The 18,931-nt window shown below is 34.4% G+C and overlaps 1 protein-coding gene and 1 pseudogene across 2 annotated transcripts; one reads left to right on the plus strand and one right to left on the minus strand.

The window, feature by feature from the left end:
* Positions 1–554: 554 nt before the first annotated feature.
* Positions 555–8,663, plus strand: LOC147478836 (lysine-specific demethylase JMJ18-like). The gene is given in 13 exon segments (XM_086583222.1): positions 555–691; positions 992–1,077; positions 1,766–2,031; positions 2,523–2,600; positions 2,694–2,888; positions 2,891–3,223; positions 3,326–3,550; positions 4,263–4,424; positions 4,632–5,000; positions 5,085–6,216; positions 6,664–6,767; positions 7,288–7,467; positions 7,855–8,663. Coding segments are annotated over 11 exon segments (3,336 nt in total). The 5' UTR covers positions 555–691; positions 992–1,077; positions 1,766–1,872; the 3' UTR covers positions 8,254–8,663.
* A 1,079-nt stretch (positions 8,664–9,742) lies between these two features.
* Positions 9,743–18,561, minus strand: LOC147478837 (cellulose synthase-like protein E6; annotated as a pseudogene). Its single transcript, XR_015209891.1, has 9 exons — positions 18,452–18,561; positions 12,741–13,317; positions 12,166–12,306; positions 11,734–11,863; positions 11,409–11,621; positions 11,151–11,280; positions 10,954–11,045; positions 10,498–10,845; positions 9,743–10,383 (listed from the first exon to the last, which is right to left on the minus strand). The product of XR_015209891.1 is annotated as a cellulose synthase-like protein E6 (transcript).
* Positions 18,562–18,931: the final 370 nt, after the last annotated feature.

Genomic DNA, 18,931 nt, shown 5'->3' on the forward strand with positions numbered 1-18,931 from the left:
AAAATCTTTTCTACAATTCTACCCATAATCAATGGTTATTATTACTAGCATTTCTGTACGCTCAATGAGCGTTCAATACTTCAATTAACACATTGAGAAATGGTAAATAACCATTCAAAACATTAATAGATTGGGTCCTATTTATTTGACTTTGTTTCTCCACAGGAGACAAAAACGTAATTCCAACCATTAAGTGAGAGCAAAAAATGAAAACAAAAATTGATGAATTTACTATTGAAGCCATCGTTTTCTTTTAAAAAATATATATATGGAGGACAAAACATGTAATTACAACAATAAAATAAGAAAAAAAAAAAAAAAATTAATGAATTTACTGTAGAGTTAGAAGTTTTCTTTAAAGAAGTAAGATAGAGTAAAACGATTGTGAATATACAATAAGAAAAAATTGGCATAACCTAGTTGGACAAGTTCTCATATACATGTCAAACTCTAATAATAAATTAACAAAATAATAAATAAACCTTTGACGTACATAAAAGAGTTCTGAACCAAAGTACAAAACCAAATCCAATGCAAACTGTAACTTGTTTCACGTAAAGCCATGACCTTAATATGTTTCGGTGGTATTCACGTAATACAATGGGTTGTACAAACTGCACGTACATAAAATAACAGTTTTAGACCAATCCAAATATCATTACTAGCTAGCTGTTTCTTTCTCTCATTTAAGGTAACTCTATTATTCTTTTGATTTTGTATAGTATATTGCTTCATTACTTTGATGGTTTGGATCTTGCTTTAGGTATTGAATATTAGTTTGTTTGTGTGTGGTATGTAACTAGAAATATATACCTTGTGTAGATATATTTTTTTTCTCTAGGCTGTAAGTTATTGTTATGAATTATGATATATATATATTTGTTTTTGACTAGATATGGTTGATCAAGAATTACTTTGCATGCATGAATATTTAGATATATGGTATTGGATCATTGGTTGAATTGTATATTTTATTTTTGACTTTTTATAGGTCAGTAGAAGGAGGATTGGTTTGATTTGATTTGATAAGGGGCATTGGAAAAAATCTTCTGGGCAGGTGGATTTTACATTGGAAAGGTTGGATTTTTAGAAGATTTTTCCTGTTCAATTGAAAGTTATGTTTTTTTTTTTTTCTTTATTTTAATGATGCATGTATATGTAATTGTGGTTCATCTTCTTCAAGTATTCAACATGTTAAGAAGGTTTTAGGTAGAATCAAGACGCCCCACGCCGTTTTATTGGCATTGGAATTTATCTGAGGATGTATTTTCCAAGTCTATTACATGTTAAGAATGTTTTTATTAGAATCAGGGCTTCCCATATCATGCCCTAGAGATGGACAGATAATTATTAGATGACATTGGAATTTATATGAAGATATCATCCTCCATTAGGTTCCTCCAATTCTTCTATGGCTGCAACTTGGAATGATTTTTTTATATCTAGGGTTGTTGTATATAGTGTTCAATTAATCTTTGATTTACATGAAATTGAATTGCGGATTTATGCCTTTCCAATAAGAAAATTAGATTTGTAATCCCTTAATTTTACCAATTCAGATTCTAATGAAAGAATTGGTTGCGATGTTAGTTCGTTTCATAGTTGATAGGATCTTTCATGCACTGGGCTTAACTCTTTTTACTGAAGAACAACCCAAAAATTTCCTCACTGTAGTTGTGAACCTGTAATGCCAATGCAATGTATACACATTAGTTTCAAAATCTGAACTTTTTTCATACTAATCGGTTGTCTTTTTCTGTCTCAGTTAGACAGTTGTATAGAAGAACATCCAGGAGTACCTGCTTGTGGCAGTTTCAACTTCAAAACTGCCATCAACATTAAAGAGAACGTGATGCCACTTCAACTGATGTAATGGAAGCTACAACCAGCCCACAACCGTCAGAAGTGGAAGCCGAGTCTACCAGTTCTGATAAATCGAAAAGTAGACAACTTTGTAAGCGTAAGAGTTGCACAAGTTATGGAAAAGTCGATGTTTCTGACAATGAATCCGGTTGTGAGAAGTCCATGCAGGTACTTTTATTCATTTTCCTGTTAGTTTATCGCTCAAATTGCTCTTCCACAGTTGTCTTCATCATTAATTTTATGCTCACTTCCTGATACTCATTCATCGCTCCAAATTCCACCACCATGTTTCTACTAAGACCATTTGTTCACTTGTTAGTGTGCTTGTAATTTTGAGAAAACATTCCAAATCTTCACTCGAATTCTGGTAAAAGACAAACTTGTTAAATATATATATCAAGTTTTCTCAAGCATTTTGGTGCCACCTCCACATTCCAACACCCAAACTCCTGCATTGATATCTGTTGAGATGCATTCATAGACGTAAGTTCATTATATAGATCACAACCTTCATGTGGGCTTGTTATGAATGAGCCTCCAGCTTTGGTTTCATAGCAGTCAGTTTCTGAATTAGCCATTTTTGCGCACTGAAACTGAGGTTAATACCTCATCTTATCTTCCACTAGTTAACTGATTTACAACATCTGATGTTCGTACAGACATCTGCTAGATGGCATCCGGAGGAAGCATGCAGGCCCACAATCAGTGAAGCTCCTGTATTTTACCCAACTGAGGAGGTATGCTAACAAATTATCATGTACAAGTACTTTTTTCCTCTGTATATTTGATGGGGCATCACCTAAATTGGTCTCCAATATGATGTTCACCAGGAATTTAAAGATACTCTTGGTTACATCGCAAAGATTCGCCAAGAAGCAGAACCGTATGGTATATGCCGGATTGTACCTCCCCCTTCTTGGAAGCCACCTTGCCTTTTAAAAGAAAAGAACATTTGGCAGCGCGCCAAGTTTTCTACCCGAGTCCAGCAAGTTGACAAGCTTCAAAATAGAGAGTCCATGAAGAAGAAATCAAGAGGTCGCAGCCACAGGAAAAAAAACGAAGGAGAGGAATGAGAATGGGAGCAAGTCGCAGGAGAACCAGTTTGGAAGGTTCTGAACCAAGCGAGTGTGCTGCTTCTGATACAGATGAGAAATTTGGATTCCATTCGGGTCCAGATTTTACGCTCTCTGACTTCCAGAGATATGCCAATGATTTCAAGGAATGCTATTTTGGTATCCAGGACAGGATGGATGATACTAAACCTACTTCGGTTGAGCCTAGAAAAAGTGGGATTCCCTCAATAGAGGATATTGAAGGCGAATATTGGCGGATAGTTGAGAAACCATCAGAAGAAGTTGAGGTATGGAGACAACTGTCCAAATTTTATTTCTAGCATTTTATAATCTGTTTCATGCCATATACAATCGTTTTAATTATGTGGGATTACCAATTATGATATCAGGTTTACTATGGAGCTGATTTGGAAACTGGGATCTTTGGGAGTGGATTCCCTAAAGCTTCTTGCTTGGTGAATAAATGTGACTTGGATCAGTATGTTACATCGGGATGGAACTTGAATAACTTCCCTCGCTTGCAGGGATCTTTACTTTCTTTTGAAAGAGAAGATATCTCCGGGGTTCTAGTTCCGTGGCTGTATTTTGGAATGTGCTTCTCTTCATTTTGTTGGGTATGTGGCTGAAACTAAAATGTTTAAAGTTTTAAGTAGCTATAATAACTACTGATCATCCCAAAAAAAGAAAGAAAAAGATAAGAAAGAAAATTGGGAAATTGGTCTTAAATTTAGGTTGCCTTGCTATTTTAACAGTTCCAGAGGTTAGTCATTACTCTAATAATATTGTTCTACCTTTGTTTTAGTTTAATGATGAATAAGAAATATCCTGTAACTTCTTTCAGAAATAAAATTAAAATAAAGTAAAAGTGAAACCACAGATGAGATGATAAATGGGTTTCACGTAATTATTGAAACTTTCATTGTCCTAGGTATTTAGGTATACATTGTTCGGTATATGCACAATAAGACTATAATCGTATTTTCATATCATTTGGCATTCAATGGGCTGTGTCGATGCCATGAATATAGATGGCGCTTTTCGGTCAACATGATTTAATATTGATACTACTGCAAGGAAGTTAATTGATCCTATAAGTGCAGTTGCCGCAATTTGTGCAGTATTGGGTTACAACAGAAGTTCAAACTAGATTCCTACTGTATCATCTTGTAATTACTAGTTGAAGTTGGGTTGTAGTTTTACTACGATATTTCCAACTGTGACACTTGTTGTAACTTGTAATTTACAATGTTCTGCAGTCCTGAAACAATACATAATCAAATTTTGTGTGAAATGGATGTAGTAACCTTCTTTTGTCTGTTGTAACAGCATGTCGAAGATCACCACCTATATTCACTAAACTTTCTACATTGTGGAGATCCAAAATTATGGTATGGAGTCCCTGAGGGTCATGCTGAGCACTTGGAAAATGCCATGAAAAAAAATCTACCTGATTTATTTGAAGAACAACCCGATCTACTCCATGAACTGGTAAGGGATGATGTTTCTTTCAATTGTTTTGTGTGAAATTATGGCTACATCTGGACATGCGTATCTAGAATCTGTTCAGGCTATATTCTAACCACTTAAAATATTATTTAGAGATAATATCATATAGTAATGACTAATGAGATTGTGTCATGGACATTTTGAACATGTTAATGGAATTTTGACATTTATTCTTCTGACTGATGTCAGGTCACCCAGCTATCTCCTTCAATATTAAGATCTGAAGGCGTTCCTGTTTATCGGGTCGTCCAGCACTCTGGGGAGTTTGTTCTGACTTTCCCAAGGGCATACCACTCTGGTTTCAATTGTGGTTTTAACTGCGCAGAGGCTGTTAACGTGGCTCCAGTTGACTGGTTATCACATGGGCAATCTGCAGTTGAGCTCTACAGTGAGCAGTGTCGCAAGACATCTTTGTCCCATGACAAATTGTTATTTGAGGCAGCTCAGAAAGCTGTCCGCGCCCTCTGGGAGATTTTACATCTTAAGAAGGAAAACTCAGGAAATCTAAACTGGAAAAGTGTTTGTGGGAAGGATGGAATGCTTACTGCCGCAGTTAAGGTAAACCTCTTCCTATGACTCTGTTCTTATAAAAAGTGGAACTTTCTTATTAAGCTAAACCTTTGTTGTGACTTCATTTTCTAGACTCGAGTAATGGCGGAGCAAGAAAGAATGGATTGTCTTCCTCTTCCCATTCTTTTGCACGCTCGAAAGATGGAACAAGACTTCGATTCTACCCAAGAGAGAGAATGTTTTCAATGCTTCTATGATTTGCACTTGTCCGCTTCTGTCTGTAGTTGCTCTTCCAAGCGTTTTGCTTGTCTTAAGCATGCAAAACTTCTCTGCTCATGTGAACCAGGCCAGAAGTTCTTCCTTTTCCGCTACAGTATGGATGAGTTGAACACTCTAGTTGAAGCTTTAGAAGGAAATGTAGATGCTTTAAAGCTTTGGGTACCAGAGGACCTTAAATTGGTTGTTACTACTCACAATGATGCTGGTGTTAGGAAGCTGAGCAAGGATAATCCAATGTCTGGATCCAAGTGTCTTGAGATAACAAATAACTCATCTGATTCCCTTCAATCTGAAGATATCCATGAATCTGGCAAACCTTGCCACTCTGTCCACAACTCTTCTGAAGTGATTCAGTCAACCTGGGAAAGTAGACCACAAAGTTTTTGTTCGCCGGATGCCAAGACAGTAGAGGAGAAAGGGACCTCAAATGGGCTACTCTCAACAATGAAAGATGAGTGTGAAATGGGGAAGGACCATTTCATTGATTTAAATTTCAAGGTTGAGTTGGATGGACATGGAAGTACGGTGCAAGACACATTGGATAATTGCAAAAATAAATCCATCATTGTGGATGAGATCTGTGTTTTAGTGGATAATAAACCTGGTACCATGAGACTTGACAATCTTAGTAGCATCCAATCTTTACCAATACAATTCGGTCCATATACTGATTTTGCAGATTCCAATAATCACGTGCCAGAGATATTTTTTCCAGTGCCTTCCGATGGTAGTCATCAATCTTGTTCGAGAGATAATGGATATCCTGGTACATCTAGAGGGACTAAACTGTTTGGCTTCGATCTTTTGAATCCAAGTCCAACTTCATCTGCACATTTAACTGGTGCAGTCAAATTTGAGAAGCTAAACATGAAGTTGTGCCTAAGTGGTCCGTCACAGAAGTTGGATATGCATGTTGAGCCTCTAAATATTGGAGAAGTTGTGCCTGGAAAGCTGTGGGGTTGTAAGCAGGCAATATTCCCAAAAGGTATATCTCGAAAGACTTTCAGCTTAACTGTAATTTTTTTTACTCATAAACATTATAGGATAATTCTTGAAAAAGAGCAACTAAGAATTGTTGGCTATAAGGAAGGAACTAAGTACTGATTTTAAGAAAGAAATAAGGGAGTGAGCTCTTTAAGTGTTTTACTATTTTTTTAAACTAGTACTATCATCTGCTATACAGGTCTAAATTAGATGTCTTAAGTTTTTTGCCCTTTTTATTGCTTCAAAAAGACTGGTGAAGAATCTGAGAGAAAGAGGTCATGATGAATAATGTGAAGCGAGTTCTTGTCTGCTATCTTTGCCTGCCACTATTTGTATTTCACTATTTCTTGATTCGCAGAGAAAATTTCTTTTGTGCAAGTTTACCCTTGTTGTGGAAAATTGCTCTTTATTTATTTATTTTTCAATGTCCTTTGCCTTGCCCTTGCAGGATTCAGAAGCCGGGTTAGGTTCTTAAGTGCCCTTAATCCTTCACAAACGTGTTACTACGTTTCGGAGATCCTGGATGCGGGTCTTCTTGGACCTGTTTTTAAGGTGGGTTGTATGATTGTCTCCTGGTTATACTTTGAGAAATATTTTCAGTGAAAGCTTGAAAAAGACCTGATCGTTTTCCAAATAAATTTGTGTTCTTGATTATATACGATGGTTTTTGTTAGAGCAGGGAGTCTGTTGTTTGATCAAGGCAAATGTGCTGTACATCCAAATCTTTTATTGAACAATTAATCTTAAACTTTGAAGCATGTGATGATACTATGAGACTTGATATTATGTCACCTTTCTTAGAAATCCTAGGGATCAAGATAAATCAATGAAAACAGGTAATTATGGACTGCATATTACTGATGTTTTGCTTATATTGATTAAAGACACAAGTGTTTGATACAAAAGAACTAAAGAAGAAATGCTTATCATAACCTTTTGTAAATTTCAACTCTTCGTATTTGTTCGCTCATAACTTGAATCTGTAGTAGAGCATGTGAGAACTTGAAAAAATAAGTGCTAATAGGATCTTATGTGGTGTTATAGTACTTCTAACATGGATAATGTGTCTCAGGTTACTGTAGAAGACCTTCCAAATGAAACTTTCACTGACGTCTCAGCTCAGAAGTGCTGGGAAATGGTTGTAGATAGATTAAACAAAGAAATCTCGAAACATCAGAGCCCGGCCTTGAAGCCTTTGCAAAGTGTCAATGGTCTTGAGATGTTTGGATTCTTCTCTCCTTCCATTGTTCAGGTACTCTCTCTCTCTTCCACCTAGTGTATCAATCTGACATCAATTGACCTTTCATGTCCCTAGTCCCTAGAACTATGTAAACTTTGAAAACTGTATCTTTTCGAGTGTGCTAGCATGCATGTCAAATAGCAACCTGATTTTTACTCTTTTAATTCACCTTAATTAACTTATCAGCTAATTCTCCCATGTTTAGAAACAGTTTCGCAAATATGTATTTATTACATATAGCAAACATGAGGCAATTAGTTAACCATCCTTGCTTGGTGTGGCATTAGTATGAAAGCTTTTAGGCCACATTTCAACCCATCAAACGTGTGTTCATACATTGCATCGGGAGTAGTACATGCATTATTGATATGTTTTGGACACTAATCGAGTTGTTGGCAGGCTATTGAGGCTCTTGATCCTTACCATCAATGCCTGGAGTACTGGAATCAGCACCTAAGTTTGAGAGGGGACAATACAAATACTGCTGCCAATAGTGGTTCAGCGTGTGTCACCACTAGGGATGGTGACAGGATGCCAATTCAACCAACTTGGGCCCTTGAGAGAACAAGCCAGGATGCTTTCACTCAAGTGTTGATGAAAAAGGACCTTGAAAGGTCGAGGAGAGGAGTTCAATTGGGCGACAATGTACAGAATGTATTGGGAGGATTGTTCAAGAAGGCTAATCTTCAAGAGCTGAAGGCAATGCAAAGTATTCTTTGCAGCGAGTATAGAAGCAATGATTGGACACTGGCATACACTACATTGACGGAGGAGATCCAGAAGAACAAAAATAAATAAGACTGACAAATAGAATAATCCCTCATTCTTTCCCCCTAGGTAGCATCTCATTTTTTCTAATCATCTATTACATTTATTCTTTTGAAGCTAAATAGATATACCAATATCGCATAGACGAGCTTGTTAAGGTTGTGAGCTTTTGTGTTTTTATTATGAAATATGTACAAGATCTGTGTGAAATTGATTTTGTACATGAGTAATGGTGAAAACACATCAGCTCACTTTTATAGCAACATTAACCTCGTGATTTTATTTCTCTAGAGATAGAGGCACGAGTTTGGTATAATTTTCTGTGCCTACTCTGCCCGATCATCATGTATAGATTTTGTTTTATTTACATTTACTGACCAAAACTGAGGCTGCTTGTATTATAGTTTTTTGGCAATAAATTTGAGAATTTTTTTGTTTCAGAACTTTGTTTCCATTTTTTCTTTAGCACTCTCAGATAGTATACAGTTGCATTGCATTTGTGATATCGATATTGATGGTGCTTAAGCAGATATTCTTTTAATTGTAGGGAGTAACAATTGGGGCACTTCAGGTCTATTACATATGAATTTTTTGTCGCTTCTTCTTCAGTTCTTTTTTTACCCGTTGAGTAAGAATGTAAGATTGTTAAGATATAGCTCCCCATTTCAGCAAGATCCTTCAGTGTGTTCCATACCATTTTCTGAAATCAGAAATATTTTGAGGAATTTCACAATTTTTCATTTTTATCAAAATAAATATAAGATCAGTCATGAGTGGATCGAATGTTCTAAAGTCTAGAGTGTAGATCAATTTCACTTAAAAATTATGTTTACTTTTTACACACAAAAGGAATTTTCAATTAAAAGTTGTCACCAACATTTTGGTATTTTCTGATAGAAAGTTTTGAAGTTTATAACTGGTCTGAGGAGGCTAAGCAGTCCCTAATCCCACCTTTTTGTCTAGCTCCTTGACTGCCAACGTTAAAGATTTCACATAACGAGCTTCTACTAGCTCACTAATAGATGATGACTGCCACAAAATGAAAATAATATGCTTATCATACCAAAGAGGATTGCAGCTTCTGTGCAGAAGATTATTGGAAACATAGTGCATTTAGAATCACTATCTCGTTAACTACATCTGAATCACAAAGATCACAGGGAAACAACAGCTCCTCGTTTACATCTTCAAACTTATTATGCTTGGGCATCGAGTGTGGTACCCAGAGGTCCATTCAATCTCAAGTATATACTTAAAATAAGCTGCACACATTTATATATAATTTCATCTTAGTCAAAATGCATACTCTAAATCAAGGTTCATTTCAACGATCATGAAGCATACATTTATAAATAAAATATCATTAAATTAGCTGAAAATTTATTTGGAATATCCACGTATTCCACATATTGACGAAAACAGTTATTTCGGTTAGATTAGCAAAAATTTATTCTGGGCCCTGTTGTTTGACAAGTAGAATATAGGAACAGGTAACACATCACCAGGTTGACATCAGAGAAACTGAGAAACTCACCCAAGTGAGTGATATTCATGACTATCAACAAAATTTTTATGAAATAGTACTTCATGAACTACTATTACATTGTAAAATTACAACAACATTGAAGATATATACAACAGAACGATAACTATTCCTACGGAGTACATGGTCACGTAAACTGGCATTCGACCTTTATCCTTCCTTAGGAACATGGCCTCGTATAATGGCAAGCTAATAAGGCTAACATATGCTGAAATAGCAACTTGTAATAACATATGATCTAGTTCTTCTATGCCAACCTTCATAACCGTTGTGATTGTTTTCAAAAGGCAAAACAAGTGAAGCAAGGACAATGCTGTAGGAGGAATGAACATAGGGGATGCTACAGCGAACTCCATTTTTTCGCACTTGTATCTTTTTAATGCTTCTTCGTCTATAACTTTACTTGTAATCTCGAATCCTGCTTCAGAAATGCCTAATGTTTTTAAAATTATGACCATGACGGAAAAGAGGTATGAAGAAGTTCCTTTCATCATCCACATTCTTGTTTCATTCCACCACATTTTGATTGTTCCTTTGGCCCATAATAGTTCTCCTAGGCTAAACAGATGTGAAGCAATTCCCAAGAAGGCAAACACCTTAAACCATGGATCAGATACCTACAAAATCGAAATGGCGAGAAAGATGCAATAGAAGAAAGAAATTAGGCAATGTCGAGCATAATAATCTTGTAAGATCGAAAGAAGAGGATACACAATAGCACCGTGCTATACCTTTGGAAACAAGGAGATATCATTCACCATAGCCAAGGGAAGTACAAGTCCATAAGTTATCATGGGCAAACACCAGAGAGCCCACAATGTATAGAAACTATAGCACATAAGCTGTCCCAGCTTTAATTTTCCAATTCCATTAGTCCAAGGACAATAATCAGATACGAATATCTCAAGCAACCCAGTAGACCATCTTTTATGTTGAATAAGTGTGTCATTGGTGTTGACGGGTGCTAATCCTAAGTAGGCCTTCCTTTCAGGGGCGCAATATACTGACTGCCACCCTCTTGAATGCAAAACAAGTCCTGTGAATACATCCTCAACTGCACATCCATACATTAAACCCATCTGAAAAAAGAAACAGAACCAAAAAAATTGTTAGGGACTCGAAGTAGGTGCATTTGAGAACAACAATCATTGTCAAATAAACTTTAACAACAAAGATTTTAAGTATACCTCTTTTCCCCATAGTTTGCCATTCTCAAATGTACAACTTGTCAGATCCTTGGCCTTCACTTCCAAGTCATTCCAGCTTTTACTTCCTTGAACTGTTTTTGTTTAGCAAAATAATAGGCAACGTTAGTCATTGCAGTCCTTAATTCCAACTATATAAGCTTTGATTGAATTTGTGCGTGGTGTCGGTTACTCTATACCTGATTTATCTTCTAGTTTTATATGAACTTTGGGATCATATTTCCTTCCATTTAAAGATTCACGACGATGAACAGAACCCGTTCCAGCATACATAGGACCATTGTGGGCATTGGTACCAAAAAATTCAATCTACAATGCAAACAGGATATACATCATATACTACTGGTAGTGGACATAAAAGTTACAAAGTTTACTTCCCATCATTCTTCATTTCACATAGAAAAAGAATTAAAATGATAAATATTTTTCTTTTTTACCTCATAAATCCTCTTGACACCATTAGCATATAAATCATTCTCTGTGATGCCTCCAAAGCTCTGGGGAAATTGAACATAGCCAATGCGGTGACCTTCCTTGGGATCCAAGAAAAAGCATGCAGCATCACGAAGTGCTTTTGAGTTATTTGAGTGCATATCACAGTCGACATTGAGTACTAGTGGTGCATTGCTCATCAATGCTGAAACTCGGCTCTGTCAACAAATGAAAAAGAAGATTCATCAGAACAAATCAACAAACAACAAGTGTGTAAATAACAATCAAACTTTGATCCAGAATTTATATACAATGGGAAATGAGAAGTACCAAAGCGTTCAATGCACCGGCCTTGTAGTGATGCGGCTGATCCTTGTTGTTTTTCTCGTGATACATACACAAGTGTTGGCATCGGATTGCCTTCTATGTCTTTATCATCTCCGTTTCCTCTTAGTAGAACCTTATGTAGACATTAGAGAAAGAAAAACATTTAATTGCTGACAGGATATAATCATATATTTGTTGATTGATTTATGACTGGTCACTATATCTGAAACAAGCAAGACCGATATGAATATTAGTCCATAGTTGCATTGGTGCTATCATGCTATGGTACCGTGAAAATGTCGGGCAGTTGATTCAAACTTCAGTGTTGAATTGGGACATTTTCTTTATGGGAGGGGTTCTAGGGACATATATTACAAAAACACGTAAACAAACTCATGATTAAAATGGAAGAATTAAAATGAAATAAAATCATACCTCAATTATGGATTGATGGTGACGAGGATTGACCTTAGAATCCCACTCTCTAAAGCCTTTGTGTTCACTCCGTATATCATCAGGCACCTTTCCAAGTCTTGCAACTCTTGCTATTAGTTCTTGCATTTCCTCATATTTTGCCTGCACAAAATTTGTGTACACAGAGCTAAAACATTATCAGTGAAACATTATAGAAACATGTTTATTATTAGGAGCGCCCAAGAGGGAGTCAACTAGGCGACTAGAAACATTTTGATTGTTTATGCTAATGAGAGTTGATTACAACCATTTTCTTTAAAATTACTAAGTTAACTTGGTTATTGACTCACCTCAACCAAGGCTCACCCATGCAACTTGCATTGGGTGTGTGACTTGTGTAATACCAATAAATATGAATTCAAATTTAAAACAGACCAAGTTTTCTTTTTTTGGTAAAAAAACACAGGCCGATGAGTGGTTTTGCTACCATGTAAAAATTTATAAAAAACAGATAAAATAAAAATAAAAAATAAAAAAATAAAAATGAAAAGAAAGAAGAACAACTTGTACCAACTCCCAATCAACCATGCACGCACCTTGACTGTGTCGTGCTCTTGAGTGAACTTCCGGCCACTCGGACCATGTCCATTAATTACGTTATCCAATGAAAAATAAACATGTGGTGCTCTTGGTTCCACATTAAACTTCCGGCAAAATGGCAACCAATACTTGAAAAACTTAGAAGCTTGATACACAGCATGGAAAGTCAACTCTGAACTTCCATCATCAGATAAGTAATAAGCCAACTTATTAGCATCATAATCATAAGCCATAAGTGATAACAAAGTATTAGCCACAAGTGCTGCTGGTTCTCTATCTGGATCAGCTGTACAAACCAACACATCAACTGGTGGAAGATCATACGGTAATCGATTTGGATACGTGGAATGAAACGTTGGTGCCCATCTAAATCCTTGCTGGAATATCCACGTAACAGAGAACCAAAACTCAGCTAAAGTGACAAGTAGATATAGGACTAGGTGATCATTTGGTATGTGTGTGAAACGGTAGTAAAAAAGAGAGAATATTCCGATGAGGAAGGTTGTGAAGTAGAGCTTGTATAGAAAACGTCCACCTATTTGCTTGCTGGTGAAAGGCGGTTGACAGCAGTTGCTTCAGTCATTTTTGACGAGGAAGTGATGGTGAATGTGCTTGGCTAGCCTGGTGAAGAGCTAGAAATGAAAAAGCGCAGCGTGTGTATACTTATATTTGCATTGAGAAGGTTTTTGGTCTTTCAAGCCCACGTACAACATTGTAGTCGAAATAAGATCCCACGGACACCACGTTCGTGATGCTGACTGGTTGACATCAAAACAACCACTGGCATGGGAGATGACATAACATTAGTAGTTTAATAAGTATAAAGATTATGAGCAAGGACTAATGAGTATCATATATTTAGTATTTTTGTTTTATTTGTTAATTTTTAGCCAACCTAATTAAAGTGTTTTAATAATTTATTTTTGTCTTTTTTCTTTAAGAAAAGAATTGGTTTATTTTTGTCTTTTTTCTTTAAGAAAAGAATTGGTCTCCTTTAATTAAAAATTGTCTCGAGTTCAAGATCAAGATCAATCTTGTGTTGTGTACCTTGTTAGCAATTCGATGAATTATTTGTGTATAATTCGCAAATACGTATTTTTTTGCATGTTTCAAAAAATTGCTATAATTCTCTCTTTTTTTTTAGTCGAGAAGTATAAAACACGTATTCACGAATTAATAAAAAATTTCATTTTAAAAAACAATAAATTTATCATAAATCATTTTAATGGGAATAATAAACACATCTAAATTTTCTCTATCTTGAGACTTTGAGAGAGAAGGAATAAGAAAAAAGAAAACAAATTTTCTTCTAGATCTATGTTTTTGTATAGATAAAGGGGTACGGTATTGGTACCCAATTTTATGGGATTGACACCCTTTGGCACAAAGTAAAACAATAATAGTTATTCCTTATATATCTTTTTACCGCCTATATGACCGATAGTTCTACGACATCAGGTTGTCACAAGATCGATCCCATATCCCACGGCAAGCAGCTGCCATGAAATCGCACGACATCGGGTTGTCGCGAGATCCCATATCCTACAGGGTAGGGAGTTGTCGTGGAAGATTTTTTTGTGTTTTTTTTTTTTTTTCACTTCAAATTTTACGTGTTGAACACACACAACATATGAATACCTCATTTTCTTCTTTAAAACTTCTTTATACACTCTAAGAATAACACCAAAACTATGGGGAAAAAAATATACAATCGAGACATAATTTTGCTATCTCACGGCAAATATTTTTATACTATAAGAAAAATTTGTGATCAAATTAATGAATAAGATTTTGATAATTAACACAAGCAAATATCCATTTTAGTGAACATAACCATCTCGCGGCAACTAACATTTTTTTACGGTTGCTATAAAAAAAAAAAAAACAAAAAAAGACTCACGGTAACATCCTTTAGTGGATATGATTTTTCTAATGCGGCAATCCAATATTGGTGTGGATTTTTTATGTGATCAATGGAATAGTTTCAAGATTACTTGAAATTAGTCAAATGATTTTGTGTGAGTAAAAGCTTTTTTTTATATGATTAATGGAATAGTTTCAGTACTTCTGAATTAGTCAAATGCTAGGGTGCCAATCTCATAAAGTGGTATCAATACCACACTCCTAGATAAAAGCTTGCTTTCAAACTTTAGATATGTTTTTAGATCTGTTAGAGAAAAATAAAAATGATAAAACAACAAAAAATAGTGAAGGGTGGGTCGGAACTGGGGTAGGGTTAACTTTCAAACCAATCACGTGATGCAGTGTTTCTAAATTCCAAGACTCGAATAGTTCATAGTTAATGGCCCATAGGATACACAAAATAACTACCTAAATTGTAAAGTACAAAAGGTAATCAAATGATATGGCACGGGGGTTTTTTGGAAGGACTACCTACAGATCCGAATTTCTCGCAGAACCCATCTCAAAACAGATTTCATTTTTCTCGAGACTGACTCTCAAACTTAAAATTGTCCATGGCACCCACTGCCTAGTTCAAATTCAAATTTTAAATTTTTGATTGGAAATTTCAATTTAAATTTCACATCTCAAACTATATTCAAAAACTTCATATGAAACAAATAAATAAGCCTATAAATCAATTGACCAAAAATTTTGAATCAAAGTTTTCCTTCACTATATGTTCTAAACCCAAAACCCAAAACTGAGCCATGTATTTAAATTCAAAAAATATTTTTGTTAGCCAAAATTCAATGATAAATTTTGAAATAAATAAAAAAATATTGTTCAAATTCAATTTCATTATATTCACATCTCTATAAAGTACATCAAAATCTTATCCATAAACCTTAAACCCTTAACTCATATGTACACTTATAGTGTAGTGGAGAATTGAAGACCAAAATATAAATATGTAACATTTGGTGTACAAACAATGGTTAGTGATGATTTTTTAATTATCGTTTTAAAATCAAGATTTTGTCACCCATTGTTGACCAAATTTTAGTGAATAACTACAAATAAACCAATTTTGACTGGCTAAATGGTTAAACCCTGAACCCTAAACTGAATCGTGTATTTAAATTTCAAAAATAATTTTGTTAGCCAGAATTTAATAATAAATTTTGAAATAAATAAAAAATATTGTTCAAATTCAATTTCATTAACATCTCTATAAAATACAAAACTTTAACCATAACCCTTAAACCCGAAACTCATATGTAACTATAGTGTAGTGGGAAAGACTATAAAATAACTATGTAACATTTAGGTGTACAAACAATGGTTAGTAATAATTTTCTAGTTATTGTCTTAAAATCAATATTTTGTAACCCAATACCAAATTTTAGTGAATTACTATAAGTGGCCCAATTTTGACCAACTAAATCGTTCATATCAACAATCCAAAACGAAATAAGTTAGTCTGGTACTCTGGTCGAATTGTCTGTATCTAAAATGGTTGGTGAAATTGAATTTTGGTCCACCCATCTAATGTAGAAAAAGTTAGCCTAATTTGAACATATTTTATTTTAAAGTCAGTTTTAATAAACCGTTCTTAATGCAGGATTAACACGATCTTCTCTCTTTGTAAGACGGTATAATCAAACCATCCAATATAGACAAAATTAGCATAATCTGAACATATTTTATTTTAAAATTGGTTATAATAAACCATTTTTAATGCATGACAAACACAATCTCATCTCCATGTAAGACGGTCCAATCCAACCAACCATGCCAAAAATATTAGTATAATCTGAACGTCTTTGCTTTTTTTTATGCTAGTTTCTCTAAACCGTATTTAATGCAGGACCAAATAATGGGTTTGATATTTTGATCGAAATTAAAACTCTAACCAATTTGAAAATTTGGCAAAACATTTCAGACCAATACATGTAAACAATGAAAGTCGAAACATCAATTTAAATATTTAAAATGTTTGGTTCCAAAATATATATATAAGAAACTCAATTCCATTATATCAAAGTCTTTACAAATAGTCTTCCTTACAAAAAAATATTTATTCATGTATCATATGTAAAAATATAAATATTTCAAACATCTATTTGCCCAACTACACTAATCAACAAAAATTAGATCTCCTTCGAAAGATTATGCACTGCTTGAGCAATCCCTTAAACACCCATCTTTTTTGTTTCAGGTCTTTCTCGTTGTCTTCTCATTTGCTTATACCTTTTTATGAGATCAAAATTTATCACCACCACGCTCATATATCAAAATAAGCCTAGAATCATTCCCACCAATTGCATTACGAAATTTCTCAGTGACGATAATAGCTCCCACTTCATTTTTTTTGTATTGTGTCCAATCAATCAAGTCTTGACGACTATCAAATACCTATAAATCAATTTAATCTATGGATCAATTCATTAATCCATTAGTAAGAAGATATTAAATCAAAGAAGTAAGTTTCAAAGCGTATATTCGTCCATACATACTATGTTCGTTGGTGTTAAAATATTTTGTTCGATCTATGTAGTTCCCTTCAAGATGATGTTTTGAGTTTTCTGAAATTCGAAATGGATCAATTGGTACCTCATCGTGACTGTATAGAGGATCCTATAACATTCACAGTGGATTATGATGTTAGTTAAAAATTTGTCACAAGAAAAATGCCTATCAAAATAACTAAGCGACGACTATACTAGATTGTCTAATGCTTCATAGGTCGCTCCAGTGGGGACACTAGGGTCTTAGGAAGTTAATTAGTTGGCCTGAGACATCTGGAACGTAAGGCTATTCCCATTTTCCAACACTCACTATTAAAATCAACCATAAACGGAAGAGGTCGTCTTCATAGATTGAGTTTGCAAAAATATTTTGTAATCACATTGTGTACAAGTCGTCTTCATAATGGTCTTATAATGGTCTTATAATAATTGATAAATTGAAATTGAAACATTAAATGAATAAAAATAGATATGGGCTACCACGGGATATCCCTAATTACCTTGGATCTCCAATGGTCCTAAAAAAAAAAATAAAAAAAAAAAAAAAAAGAGAGAGAGAATTGGGTTTCTTTTTATTAAATAGTTCATTTTCCCCCTATGAGGATATCCTCGTGGTAGACTTAACTAAAAATATCGTATGCCCATTCCATTTCACTCAATGCCATAATAATAATAAAATAAATAAAAATAAATATGAAAAACAAAAAGATGGGTTTTAGGGTTGTAAATATAAATATAACAAAATAATTTGAAAGAAAATATGAATGTGTAGAGAAAAAAGAGATATGTGGGTTAAATTTGTTTTGGATTGGAAAATAAGAGGAGTGGGAAAAAAAAAGCGTCAGTTCCCGAGTGAAAAGACAAAAACTTAAGTAAAAAGACAAAAGTTGAAATTTAGGTGTTTTAACTTTTCTAACTTCTAAGTGGAGTATGTCCTAAGAGATTATTTGGGAATATGTATGGTGTTTTAATATTTTAAAATGAGGTTTGCCTGGAGAGATTCTAGGTTTGTATATAACAATCATTCCCCCCTAAATAATAAAGTATTCTCCTATGAGAATTATAGAATTTTTGAACACCAAATTTTTAAAGGAAAACATTTAATATATGTATTATACATAGACCGGATATTTAACGAATTGCAAATATTTGACCGTACCAATTTATTAGGCTACTAAAATATTCTTGAATTATTTTCATATTTTTGCCGTATCCCGAATTACTAACCAGGGTTTAGTATTCATTTTTCGCATGTTCAATTGTAAAGGACGGACCAAACTCCGAAGGCATGACAACTTTTTATATTACCACCTTCAACTTGTAAAGGCTTAAGGGGATTTACAGTGCCATACGTCTGTTCACTGAATACAAAGGCCATTCCCATTTCTCTCACTATTATTATTTTATTATTATTATTATTATTATTATATTTAGCTAAATCCTCTTACCACTCAATTCACTGAATACAAAGGCCATTCCCATTTCTTCACTAAATTTATTTATTTTTGTTACCTCAATCTTTAAAATATTAGTTACCACACAAAACCACACAAAATCCCTTCCAAAATGTGATTTCATTATGTATATAAACTACTATATCTGATCAATGAAATTAGATTGAAATATAGAACCAACAAATATAGGTAATAACTTTAATTTGTAATTTTCTCTTTAAAATCATTCCCAATTAAAATCTATAGTCACCAGTTTTGGGGAAAACCTTCCAAAAATTGGTCTATTTTCCCGGTTGAAAT

This window comes from Coptis chinensis, chromosome 9, assembly GCF_015680905.1.
Source record: "Coptis chinensis isolate HL-2020 chromosome 9, ASM1568090v1, whole genome shotgun sequence".
NCBI lineage: Eukaryota > Viridiplantae > Streptophyta > Magnoliopsida > Ranunculales > Ranunculaceae > Coptis > Coptis chinensis.